The sequence below is a fragment of the Dreissena polymorpha genome, chromosome 1 (assembly GCF_020536995.1).
Source record: "Dreissena polymorpha isolate Duluth1 chromosome 1, UMN_Dpol_1.0, whole genome shotgun sequence".
NCBI classification, from domain to species: Eukaryota; Metazoa; Mollusca; class Bivalvia; order Myida; family Dreissenidae; genus Dreissena; species Dreissena polymorpha.
This window is the reverse complement of record NC_068355.1, coordinates 153,288,750-153,303,419: the sequence shown is the minus strand read 5'-3', so window position 1 is coordinate 153,303,419 and position 14,670 is coordinate 153,288,750. Positions and strand designations below refer to the sequence as shown.

General features: G+C 37.6%; 1 protein-coding gene across 1 annotated transcript in view; it reads left to right on the top strand.

Moving 5' to 3' along the window:
• Positions 1–10,759, top strand: part of LOC127858675 (nitric oxide synthase, brain-like) — a 32,570-nt gene extending 21,811 nt beyond the window's left edge. The window contains exons 8-15 of the mRNA XM_052395919.1: positions 372–476; positions 6,686–6,735; positions 7,551–7,706; positions 7,917–8,091; positions 8,567–8,711; positions 8,984–9,062; positions 10,296–10,492; positions 10,677–10,759. Of these exons, the coding sequence (XP_052251879.1) occupies positions 372–476; positions 6,686–6,735; positions 7,551–7,706; positions 7,917–8,091; positions 8,567–8,711; positions 8,984–9,062; positions 10,296–10,492; positions 10,677–10,759 (990 nt within the window). The remainder of the gene's footprint in view (positions 1–371; positions 477–6,685; positions 6,736–7,550; positions 7,707–7,916; positions 8,092–8,566; positions 8,712–8,983; positions 9,063–10,295; positions 10,493–10,676) is intronic.
• Positions 10,760–14,670: the final 3,911 nt, after the last annotated feature.

Sequence of the window (14,670 nt, the reverse complement as noted above, 5' to 3'; positions counted from 1 at the left end):
ATCAGCAGAAGCAACCACGCAAACAAAAACATTTCGTATAAATAACTTTAAATCGGACAGTTTTTGTTGTGAGTGAGTTGTAAAAACATACATGTCCTTTTCGATTTCTTCATTACGCAGTTGCTTCGAATAAGCGGTATTTGCTTCACACAGATAGTCAATAATATGTTATGTATTCCCTTGTCCAATATTGAGGAAAAAGCGGTTCTAATAGCTAACCTGCTATATATGTTCCTTTTTTATAACGGTCAATCTTGCATGCAATAAACATGACCTGAACATTATAGTAATAATTAGTTTCTTTTTGTAACATATTGTAAATGAATAATTAATACCCCTTTGCTCAAGTGTGCGTTCAATATGTTATACAGGTGTACAGCATGCAGGAGTATGACGTCACGGAGTTGGAGCATGAGGCGCTCGTGCTGATTGTTACGAGCACGTTCGGAAACGGGGACCCGCCAGAGAACGGCGAGGTAGGTCACGTGGTTGGAAGTGGGGCAATCTTAAAAGATACTTTTTGTTTCCAAAGTGAAGAAGCACATCGATGATGTTTCAACTGCAGACAACTACTTAACAAATACAATCGTCCTGTTGTTCACAAAATACGTGTTATTTGATGATAATATGTAATGTAAATATATTGTACTGTGAAATAGCTTTGTAAATGTTTAAAAAGAATTGTACACAAACTGAGTTTGTTTGCGATGTGGTTGTTCAAATGTAATCACTGGAAATGGAAACAATGTTTTTTATTTTATGCTTTCCGGTGGTTTATAGAGAAATATCAGTGAAATAAAAGTGGTATTTCACTGTTTCAAACAGTGAAACATAACAGTGAAAAATATCGTTATTTTTCACAGTTTCAGTTAGATACTGGAACTACTTCCCCAATAACCCCATGGTGAGCCTCAATTGCAATTTTCATTCAAGGGAGACTAGTCTACTTGAACCTGAAACACATATTTACTTCCCTTAAACATAATTATTTCGTCTGCTGCTTAACTCTTTAACAACAATGGATGAATTGGAAAACAATGAAATAAATCTTCTTTTCTCAAATATCTTTGACTTTGGTGACTTTTTTAATGAAATGAATGAACAAGATGATGACAGCGCTTCAAAATCACAAGAAATAACATCAGCAGCACCAACAGCAGGAGCAGCAACATCAGCCCCACATCCACTGGTAACAGCATCAACACAGGAAGAAAAAGAACAAAACCCAACATTAACACCAACAAGGAATTTCAGATCTGTAAGTGTGGATAGCTTTCTGCTTGAAAACGAAAATTTAAATACAAACAAGAGCGCCGCATGACGGAGCAATATACGCCCGATTCGTGTGCCATTGGAGATGATACACTGATGATTGATGTATTTGTTTTGGAAATAAGCAAAAAAAACAACAACAACTTATATAACTGATATATTCATATATATGCATTGATATCAATAAGTGTACACTTAGTCTCATTTGTTCTCTAAAACATAATATTTAAATCACTAATTGACCCTATGACCTAGTTCTTGACCCGACATGACCCATATTCGAACTTGACCTAGATATCAACTAGATGCAACTACTGACCAAGTTTGGTAAAGATCGGATGAATACAATTTGAATAAGAGTCCGGACAAAGTGGCGCTGTTGAAAATGGACTAATTGACCCTATGACCTAGTTTTTTACCTGGCATGACCCATATTCGAACTTGGCCTAGATATCAACTAGATGCAACTACTGACCAAGTTTGGTGAAGATAAGATTTATACAATTTGAATTAGAGTCCGGACAAAGTAAAATGCACTAATTGACCCTTTGACCTAGTTTTTGACCCAGCATGACCCATATTCGGACTTGACCTAGATATCAACTAGATGCAACTACTGACCAAGTTTGGTGAAGATCGGATGAATACAATTTGAATTAGAGTCCGGACAAAGTGGCGCCGTTGAAAATGCACTAATTGACCCTATGACCTAGTTTTTGACCCGGCATGACCCATATTCGAACTTGGCCTATATATCAACTAGATGCAACTGCTGACCAAGTTTGGTGAAGATCGGATGAATACAATTTGAAATAGAGTCCGGACAAAGTGGCCCCTTTGAAAATGCACTTATTGACCCTATGACCTAGTTTTTGACCCGGCATGACCCATATTCGAACTTGGCCTAGATATCAACTAGATGCAACTGCTGACCAAGTTTGGTGAAGATCGGATGAATACAATTTGAATTAGAGTCCGGACAAAGTGATGCCTTCCGCCCGCCGCCGCCCGCCCGCCAAGGGGTTTCACATAATACGTCCCGTATTTTATACGGACGTATAAAAAGAAAACCGACAATGACATCAGACTTTTCAAAACTTTCCTAAAAAGTCACAAAAATGAGGCAAGAAATATTGAAAATATACCTCCTCATGAATTGAACCCTCTGGTCTGCGAGTTTTTGTTGGGTGTGACTAAAAAAGATGGATCAGAGTATGAACCCACATCTTTGAGGGCATTTTTAAGCTCAATCGACAGGCATTTAAGGCACATGAACTACAAGCACTCTTTGATAAATGACCCTGAATTTGCCAAAGTGAGGGAAGTATTAAAAAGTAAACAAAAAGCTCTGAAAAAAGAAGGTTATGGAAATAAACCGCATCAAGCCCAGGCATTAACAAATGAACATATTGAAGCTATGTACGCAGCTAAAACTCTGGGAGAATCAAGCCCAAGAGCTCTATTACACTCACTGTGGCTTATATGTACAACCCATTTTGGGATGAGAACCGGCAAGGAAATTCACACCCTATGCTGGGGTGATGTCAGCCTTGGAATCGATTTTGAAACTGGTGAAGAATTCATCACCTTCGACACTGAGCGTCAGACAAAAACCCGTACTGGTGAAAATCCTAGGGATATAAGGTGATTTTCCTACTTTAATATATTTGTACACAAATCTGAATTGATAATTTTTTATTTATATAAAAACTGGTACTGTTTATAAAATATTTAAATGGAATTTTTCTTTAGTAAAAATAATACAAACATGGAGGATATTTGTTGGTTAAGGTAGAATATCGATTTTATTTCACGAGTGATCATAGAAATTATTATTTTTACGAGTGGCGAAGCCACAATTGAAAATATATATTTTCTATTATCACAAGTGAATTTATAGACCTTTTTTACAATATAATTCTTATTTGTATTATTAATATACAGTAGACTTCACTTTTGGTGGAATAGTATTTAATTTAAACAAAACATTTAATGCATCACACATTTTAACTATTCATAGGAAAGTCAAGCCACGGGCATATGCAGTTCCCGAACAACCTGACAGAGATCCGGTGCATCTCTACAAGCTATATGCCGACAAACGCCCTGTTGACATGATGACAGAAGACAGCCCCTTCTTCTTAACTCCTGGCAACAAGACACAGCAATGCTGGTTCAGGAAGTCTGCCATGGGAATAAACAAGCTATACAGCATAATGACCGAGATGAAAACAGATGCTGGTATTCAAGAGCCAAGAATCACCCCATACAGGTCAAAACCCCATATTATATACACTACTTTCATAACAAGACTAAAATATATAATAAAAATCACTTACCTCCCATTTATTAAATAGGTGTTGTTTGTCCAATTTACATGCTACAACACTCAAAATTTTAATTCACAAAATCTCCTGTACTCTACTAGTACTATTCCTCTACTTTCCGGTTCCATTACATCCAGTACTTGACAGACCACCATGTATTTATTGAAGTGTTTCAAGAGCACACAAAACAATTACAACTTATATTCTTATGTAATATGTCATGTGTACCGTTGAATATTGATTTTATTTTTACCATAGAAATAAACTTTTTTCAGTGCAAGAAAGCACTTGATTCAGAAGCTGAATGACGAGAATGTTCCTGCTCATCAAATAATACAGATTTCAGGGCACAGAAATATTAACAGCTTAAATAATTACAGCAGTTTGAACAAGGAACAGTCAAAAAATATTTCAAAAATACTTTCTCATTCAAACCAGTCAGTTGAAAAGCACAACCGCACAGCCACTGCCACTGCGTCAGCCACACCTGCATCAAGTGATTTTCCGATGGCCCGAGGATTTTTTGTCAACTCACATTTCCAGGGCAATGTAACATTTAATTTTCACAACTCTGAATCTTACATGGGCCTTTCCCAGACACAGAACGTAGTCAATCACCAGAGGCAATCTCCATCCCGTACACCGGCGGTAACCGCAGATTCCCCTGTACAGCGACACTACAAGCGAATCCGTCTTATTCAAGTTATTGCAGAGAGTGACAGTGATTGATATCGAAACCATTTAGCACAAAAACACTGTTGAAATATGTTTGCGTTCCTAGTTTAATCCAGTTATGTGTTATTAATCCAGCAAGTCGTAAAAGTGTTGTTCAACATGGCGAGCACTTTCGTAACTTTGAGATCAGTTGAATACACAAATTACTACGCCAGTATATGCAACACTATTAATTTCATAATAATTTAAATTAAACTATTGTTTGTAATAATATTGAATGTATAAAGTATGAAAAAAATATATGTTGAATAAAACATTGATTTTAATAGTAATACACTTTTTACAGATGTGAACTATTTTCTTGTGTAGTAAGTTATTTGTGCGTTCTAAAAATTGAGGCACCCCACGGGGAAACTTAATGAGGCAAATTCGGAAAATTAACAAAACTACAAAAATAAGCATAAAATAAAAAGAAAATTTGTTGGTTTCGGTAGCATATCGAATTTAATTCACTCGTGATCATAGAAAAAAATATTTTCACTCGTGGCTACGCCACTCGTGAAAATATAAATTTCTATGATCACTCGTGAATTAAATTCGATATGCTACCGAAACCAACAAATATCCTCTATATATGCATATAGGGCGTACGTTTTTTTAAAATCATTAACACATGGTTTATGATTAACACGATATTATATGGGTGATTCAAATGTGCATAGTCGTCTTAGCAAGCAAACGATTAATTCAGAAAAAAAAATACGTTGGTAATAAACGTACATGTGTCCTTTCCGTTTATGTAAGCTCATATAAGACCAACGTGCTGATGGTGAGATTGTGTGATCCTTGTCTGTACGTTGTTCGTTGTCAGTCGTCCATTGTCAACAATTGCACTGTGAACACTGCTATTAGTCTAATGTGTTGCCAAATGCTCATGAAGCGTTGTCAAAAACACCTCTCCCAATAATATCTCTTGCAACTTTCAGAGTGGGTCACAAGGGACAAAAACCTAGGTCACTAGGTCAAGTTAAAGTAAATATTTGTAAATACTCTTGATGCCATTGCTTATCTTCCTGAAAGATTCTCAGAAAATCTTTTTTGAGTTCGAATCTGTTCACTTGGTATTTAAAACTAGGTCACTATGTCAAATTAAAGAAAAGTTTGTGAATACTCTAGACGCCACATTTATTGCTAATCTTCCTGAAAGTTTGTCCGAACTGTTTATGTTCAGTTCAAAATGATCACTAGATATCTTAAACTGGCTCACAATGTCAAATTATTAAATTGGTTGTGAATACTTTAGAGGTCCCAATTATTGCTAATCAGAGTACTTGTTCTAATTTCCCATTAATTCGAACTGGATCACGTGGGGTAAATAAAAAGTGTATGTGTTAGATTAAAGAAAAAGCTTCGCCGTAGCTGTTAAACCAAGCGTTTCACCTTACTATACACCTTACTTTTAATATACGCCGTATGTCAATGATAGGAGGGGAATCGTTTAATGTTCTAGCCACACATGTGTTACAGGCCGGAATAGGCTACCGAACGTTGCCAGTTTGCTATGAATAACACAATGTGACTTCAATTGTTTATCGCAAAGTATCATGGTTTGATGCTCCATAAACAAGACGCAATTAGATTTTGAAGCAACCGCGTCAAAATGGGCCCTATGCAATATGCTGCCAGCTTAGCTCCAGCCCAGCCTGCGCAGCCGCGCTGTTTTGTAAGGCTATGCCAACCTCCACGACGAGATTAGACTGAAACAGTCTGTGAAAGCAAGGAACGACAACTCTGCGTGGAGATTGAGGCTATGCATATTGAATAGGCTTCTCTGGAGAGCACGAAATCTTGTGTGCTTTTTATTGGGAAAGCGGACAACGACAACAAGCGAGGCATGGTATTGTAATGCGCATGGGGGGGGGGGGGGTTTGAGGGTAAGGGTTAGGGGTCAGGTTTGGGTTAGGGATCGGGTTTGGGTTAGGGTAAGCATTAACCCATACCTTAACCCTAACCCGACCCCTAACACTAACCCTAACCTAACCATAACCCAGGGTTATCTCCCCTATACCATGCCTCGCTCGTTGTTATTGTCCTCTTTCCTTTTTATTGCGGACAGCGTAGCCCCTACCCAGACTAAGCAAGTGCATATGCCATAAGACCAGTACTCGCATGACGCCTGTGCAACAGTGTTATTTGAACGAGCGCCTTAGCCAAGGCCTTTGGATCTATTTCATATACATGTTATTCAGAGGCTGAGCTAAAAAGCAATGCTTTTTATAAGCATCAACCAATTGTAGCTGACTGCCTATGCACTCGTCTGTTATTACTCGTATCGCTTATTTTATAAAGCTTAAAGCATCTATTATTTTAGTGTCAACACTATCTTTTCCACACGTTTTGTTTCTTTTCAGTCCTTTGCTAAGTACCTTCTAGAAACAAGGCACCCGGAGACAAAGGACAAGTACGTAGCTAATACTTTTTCAATTATACAGTGTCATGGTTATTATCGGTTAATGTAAAATAACACGTATGAAAGCGCGTGATTTGTAGTTAAAAGCGCACATTTATGGCACTCTGATGTAAATAATTTAAGAAGTAAGGGCAGTGGCATTGCAAACTTCTGTCCCCCCAAAAATGTAGACATTTAAAATAGCTCTTAATTGTGTTTGTTAATAATAACCGTTTGTTTGTTGTTTTTTTCGTCTTTGTCAACAGTATTTCGGTGTTCGCAAGGCGGTCAGTGTATTAATCACACTTTACTTGATTAATTTATGTAACAGGACAAAGTGCACACACGTATGCCAGTAACTGGCAACTACCCTACTTGAGTCACAGGTAGGGGGAGAAAGAATTAATCAATCCCCACAAATGTTATGTGTTCGGGCTTGAGATTGAAACCGCGATCCAGCGCTCTCTTAACTGGACTGTATGCCTAGACGTTGAGAATAAAGTGACCTATGTTTAGTTGGTACTGTTTTGTATGATGCGGCATCTCATAAGGGTCTGCTGTTTGCTTAAAGGAATTTCTTTAAGAAATATTCTAAATATAGAAATAAATTTACTAGACATCCCTAATTTTGGAAATAAATTGATCCAATTTAGAAGGATGGGAGAGTCCACTTGGCATAAATGGGTTAATAATGTGATTGATAGCTAGAAGCACGTATGCATGAGAAGCACACAATAAATATAGTTCAGTGCTTATTTGAAAATCATTGTTTGTGACCTATCTGGTTATTCAAAGCTGATACAAGCGATCACTGTTATACTTGTCAGGCTGTCGAGGCAGGTATCTTATTTACGGAGCATATCGGCGTCGGACGAGCCCGCCTCCGAGACTTCTGACGACCAGCAGAGCATGACGTCGTCTGATTCCTCGAAATCAGTGGAGGATAATCTCACCCTTGAGACTGGGCCGCTTAGCAACGTCAGGTTCGATTCTCTTGATTTCGTTCGCAAATGCTAGCAGACGTAATAAGCAAGCCATCAGCTCAATGTTTTCAAGGCATTTACATGATATAAATAGATGGTGTGATTATTTGTAGTTATCAACTCTCTTTTGTACAAAGGTTCAGTCTTCGATCAGATTATTCGACATGAAGCTGCTATTTTACCTAAGGCATGTCTGTCTGCTACGAACAGGTTCTCGTTGTTCGGCTTGGGTTCGAGTGCCTACCCGAACTTCTGCGCGTTCGCCCACTACGTGGATACAATGTTCGCATCCCTTGGGGCGGAGCGGATCCATGCGCTGGCAGAGGGCGACGAACTGTGTGGGCAAGAGGAGTCCTTTCGCACCTGGGCCAAGGACGTGTTCAAGGTCAGTTGGAAGTGTGGGTCACATACCTATAATAAATGACTTTCGAGTGGTCAACATAATTTTTCTCCTGATAATTTGTTTGGAGTTTTCCTTTTCATTTCGTGTTATCGAAAATCTTTATGAAATCGGTATTCAGATTGACGTAGAGTCTGGGCTTTATGTACTCTATGCTTTAAAAGACTTCAATAATGTGTTAAAATAAGGCATGTGTGAATGATTATGTCTCGTTTTGTTGTACGATTTGAGTATAACACGTTCGTATTTCTACACAAACAGACGTCGATTTCAATGTCTCAAATAGGCCGAGAAGATTCAAATGGATGCAATATTATTTATTTTTAAGAATTTTATGAAGCATAGAAAAACACGTGTATGTAGCCATTAGCGGCGATGATGTCATCATTGCAGTGTTACTTAATTAGCCTTCACGTGTCTGCACGCACTAAATTGTACGCACTATGACGTCACATTCCAGGCGGCCTGCGAGACATTCTGCACCGGCGACGAGCGAATGTTGAAGGACGCCACGGGCTCACTAAGCATGACGGAGAGTCACTGGACACCGGACCGCTTCCGGGTGACGCCTGCGTCTGGAACTAAGGCACCGGGAATCATTGAGGGTTAGTCTTTGTAACACAATGTTACCGCAATAAAATATATTTTCTCTAAAATATCATGTTTTTGTCCTTAGTGACAATGATAGAACATTTTTCTCTCTATTTTTTGTTTAAACAAGATCACTGATCTTTGAGTGAATACATGTATGTGCGATTTTAGAGACTAATAGTGTTAAATACGACTTTTCATGTTAGAACCCTCCACCGGAAAAACTCCAGCGGTGATATTTGTTGTAATATATGCAGTTGAATTATTGGGTATTGTTGTGTTCCAGCTCTGTCTACCATCCATGGCAAGAACGTGCTACCCTGTCGGTTCATTGAGCGAAAACAGTTGCAGTCCATCGAGTCCGAGTGAGTACAAGCACCGTCAGAAACAGAATTCTGCTCAGTTTACGTTTATTTCCCAATTTGTATGCGTGTTGCTTGGAATAGTAGGCGTTTCTTAACAAGATGAAACGGCCAACGAGTTATGGTGTAAGATTTATTTTACGCCCAACGACAATCAAATTCGACCAAGCTCTTTGCGTGTCACATGATAGTTGGTTCTATAAGAAATATCGTGTAAATGTGACATCAGTGTACAAATATATGGGTAAACTATTTACTCCTAAATAAAGTTCGCCCAAGGTAAACTAAAGATCTTTTAATGCGATAAAAAGTTACCAAGGCTATTTTGGAAAATTTGACATAAAGGGGTTTTTAAAACTTGTTAATTCAGTGGTAAAGCCATTCCTTTCATACGGGGATGGACATTTTGGGTCAAACCTTTTCTGAATATATGGAATATGGTATTGGTCTGAATGGGTCAACCAGCAATTGTATGACTCAAAGGGAGGTTGGTAGATAAGAATTATGTGTAGACTATCATTTCAAATGGGTTAAATACTGGTGTACAAATAGGGCTACTTCTGTTAAAAATCTGTTATTTAATTATGGTTTTAGTTATATCTAGGTTTATCAAAATGCTGGTAATGTTGATGTATTTTTACAACTTCTCAAAGCTAGCCTTCGTTGTTGTAACACGCAAAAATGGTCATGGATTTCATTTTACTCGTCTAGATGTGAAACATATAGAATGCATTAATCATTGCCTGAACCAGAACATATATTTCGCTTAAAATAGCATTTTAAAATATAAAAGCATTTGAAAAGTTAAGATGTTCCAACCCCAAGCTTCTTATTGAAACTGGACGACACCTTGGCAAATATCATTATCTTATACATTGTACACACAGTCTTAATTAGGAAAACACGTATGTACTTGAAAACGAAGTTCATGTTTATTTTCATTGTTCTAAATTTTACCAAGAACGTAACATGCGCCTCTTTTTATGGTATAGTGGAAACAGAAAACAACTCGATTTTATTAATCTGATGAAATAAAAATGATCTGAAACTGAAGAAAATTGCATTACATATATAGTTCTTAATGCGAAAAGAATAAACATATACTATTCACAAATCATGCATGTATAATGTGACATGTCTGTATATTTAAATTTGTGCTGGTGGCCTTTAATTACGAATAAATTGTTTTGTCTTGTCTTCTACTTGAGAATATATTGCACCTGTGTATTGGAACAGCCGCCAGACGATGCTGATTAAGTTGGACGCGACCATGGGGTCGGGCGAGCTGCTCTACCATCCCGGGGATCACGTGGCGATCTTCGCCGAGAACTCCGCCTCCCTCGTGGATGCCATACTAATGCGCCTCCACAACGCCCCGTCCCCTGATCAGCTGATCAAGATAGAAGTCATGAACGAGCGTTCTACGGCAATGGGTATGTGGTTACATTGCACTGATAGTTTAATGCACGCCGAGATATGTTTTAGGGATAAAATTCCTTCAATAGAAAATCACAAACACTAACAGATGCTCATTTGAATAAAATAGGTTAAACCACGATAATCTATTTTATGTGTCATATTATAAATACGCGTGTGCACTGTACAGGTAACATGAAGTCCTGGGACCCCTACGGCAAGTTACCCGTATGTACTTTGCGCACGGCACTCACGCGCTACCTGGACATCACCACGCCCCCTAGCCAGGCACTGCTGAAGCTGTTCGCAAAACAGGCAACCAAGGACTGCGACCGGGAAAGTCTGGAAAAACTAGCGAATGTAAATAAAAACTTGCATGATGTTCACTTGTAGAGTATATTTACATTATGTGGAATAAAAATGTGTGAAATTCGCCTCGAATATATAATAAAATAATCATTATTGTATAAAATCAATGCGTCAAAAAATACGTAAAATTGAATATGCTAAACAACATGTCTCGTGAGGCCACCTGGGTTTTAAGACATTATTTTCACATATTATGCATACCAGTGACGCATCATCAGCGATGGGCTGTATGAAGTACGTATCGATTTCGATAAATCATGATCGAAAAATTGTCGAGTCTTTTCAGAACATTGAAAAGCAAATCGTCGATCTACCACATGGACGAGCGGGCTTTCATCCAGCTGGAGAATATCTGGATATCATGCATCAATCAAATTGTTGATACATTTCAAAAATTTAAATGACATTTAAATCTAGGAATCTGATGCGTACGAGGAGTGGAAGTTTGAGTCCTACCCTAACATCGTGCACGTGCTTGATTACTTCCCGAGCCTGCGAGTTCCGGCTACGCTGCTACTGACGCAACTTCCGCTGCTACAGTCTCGCTTCTACTCCATCAGCAGCTCCCTGAAGCTTTTTCCGGGCGAGATTCACGCAACCGTGGCTGTGGTGAAATACCGCACGCAAGGTAATTTTAAACGAAAACAAACAGCAACGTCATCATCATTCGCAGCAGCAGCTCTATCATCATCATCATCACCATCATAATCATCATCATCATCATCATCATCATCATCATCATCATCATCATCATCATCATCATCATCATCATCATCATCAACAACAACATCATTATCATCATCATCTTCATCATCATCAATATCGTCATCATCAATATCGTCATCATTGTTGTCATCATCATCATCATCATCATCATCATCATCATCATCATCATCATCATCATCATCATCAGTATCATCATTATCATCAGCAGCATCATCAACATAACCATCAGAACATACTGAACGACATGCTATTATTTATATGAATGTAGTCATTCATGATCATTATCATTCGCTTGATAAGATGACGTCGGTACACAACGTTGAGTGGATTATGCCTCAAATACATTAAAAATACACGTAATACATATCATTATTTAGAACTTATACAGCATTAATAAACTATATGTCTCCCCGTTATATTCCAGGCAAGTCCAGTTCACTGCACGAGGGGGTGTGTTCTAACTGGCTAAACAGGCAAGAGGAGGGAAACACCATACCGTGCCTCGTCAGACAGTAAGTGACGCTCGCTTCTTCTCGACGCTGTTTTATTCGAAGCAATCAAGTCTAGACAATTTTTCCAAAATGGAACGTTGCACCGGATTTATAAGGAACCAGATGCTATGCTGTATTAAAGGGGCATTTTCACGTTTTGGTAATTGACGAAATAAAAAAAAAAGTTGTTTCAGATTCTCAAATTTTCGTTTTAGTTATGATATTTGTGAGGAAACGGTAATACTGAACATTTGCCATGCTCTAAAATAGCCATTATATGCATCTTTTAGCGATTTAAAAACATGAATAATATAAAGTGTTGCAACGCGAAATGATTTAATAATTTGGAGAGTTCTGTTGTCGTTATATTTTCTGAAATTACGAGGATTGCTTATAAAAGTATAAACTTCATCGTTTAGTGTATGAGCACGGATGGCCGAGTGGTCTGTATGGTAGACTTTTACTCCATGACTCCATGGGTCGAGGGGACTTGATCTTGCAGTTTGTCTTGACATGTCTGAAGTGTGCAGCCAAGTATTTTAAAATCAATTGATACTGTACAGTATTATAGCTCAGACAAAGTGTCAAGGTTTAACTTCTTAAATTTGACCAGAGTTTTAAGTGTGACGATTTGACATTTTATGCTTTAAGCTTCTGCAAAGTCATTTAATAATCCATCTATGATAGACAAAACCATGCTTCGAAAAAGTATTTTGGATTGATTTCTTTCATTCGACTTTGATCTCACCCTTTGGCACAGATGTTGGACTTTTCGTCATGTCATCATACTTGAAAATCAATCCATTCTGCACAAAGTTTTTCAGAACTGATATGCCTGTACGCCTGCCCAATAAATCAAGCATTCCCAAAGTTCGCCTGTGTTTTGAAGGTTTTAGAAAATTGAAACTGTTGCTACATATATGAGTCGTGTTCTGAGAAAACTGGGCATACTGCATGTGCAAATAGTGTCGTTCCAGATTAGCCTGTGCAGTCCGCACAGGCTAATCAGGGAGACACTCTCCGCCTAAATCGGATTTTTGCTAAGAAAAGTCTTCATTTAAATGAAAAATGTCATAAAAGCGGAAAGTGTTGTCCCTGATTAGCCTGCGCAGATTGCACAGGCTAATCTGGGACAACACTTTACGCACATGCATTATGCCCAGTTTTCTCAGAACGCGACTCATATATTAACATAACTCCTACTACAGCTATATACCAAGAAATTTGCAGGCTAATTCAAATTTTGCTGCAAGGTTGGCATCACTGGTGTCAACACACTGGATGTGCAGAAGGTTGCCACTATTGGCAGGGAAACTACGAAAGAACATGTTGGTGTAACTATAATGCCGGTAAAGAAGACATCTTGGCATATAAAGAAAGAAAACTTTAGCCTAAGACTTTGTTGCAACATGTCAAGTATGTTAATATGTTAATTGCGATATTTTGGCAAACTACAAGCTTCATTATAAACAAATGAAGAATATTGTTTACATAGATGAACATGCTCAATTTTCTTTTATTATATAGGTAAATTGGTTTACTAACTCTTGTTCATTTTTTGCAGCCATTTATTAGTTTTCAATTTAGAGAGCATCCAACAAATGCATCAAAACACGATCAGTTTGTATTAAAATCCCAAAAATTGATACCAGATTGTATACATATTTAAGTAATTAGAATCATTATTGCATTGCAACTGATGCATTGCAACTCACAATGTTTCTGCTTCCACACAGCAGTTGATGTGCCCCTTTATCTTGAGGTCCTTCTGTGTGTAGGGGGCATTACCCTGGCGCCAGTTGCCTAGATACAGAAAGCCTGGCAGGATCTCTGCTGGATATGGCTTGATCTCATCAAGTTCCTAAAATGTAATAAAAATTCATATTCAGGTGAAAAGTGTATAACATTTATATAAGACTAAGTCCTCAGTCTCTCCAAAAAAACATTCATTACATACTTTCAATTTCACTTATTTTAAAACCATTGTTAAACAGTATAAATAAAGGTCATTTTCTAAAACCTTATTGAAGTAATTAAAATAAGTGAAAATCACATAACAGTAAGAACTGGCATTAAATAGAAGATATTTGTTGGATTTGGTGGAATATCGATTTCAATTCACAAGTGCTCATAGAAAATATATTTTTTCTATGATCACTAGTAAATTAAATCTATATTCCACAAAATCCCACAAATGTACCCTAAGCTTCATTATGAAAAGCTCTAGAACACAGTAATCATGCTTAAGACTTAGGCTAAGTTTATATGAAATTCACTTGCACAGAACATTGTCATGCATATCGATTCACTATACTGACTATGTGAAAAAAAAATTAATTAAGCTGTACGTTTACCAAAAAACATACTGAAGTATTGTCTGTCAATTTTCCTTTGCTAAAAATTTGCAAGCAGACTTGAAAATCTCATTTATCTTGAAATAATTATTTACATGTTTCTTGCATAATTTTTTAACACAATCGCTCCTCAACACCATGACTAGGTTCGCCCTACATCAAAAATAATTCAGGACTTTCTATCACTTCAATCTTTTCCCACTTTTCCCACTTACTACAAAATCATGCTACTTTTGCAAATTACATGCCACATAT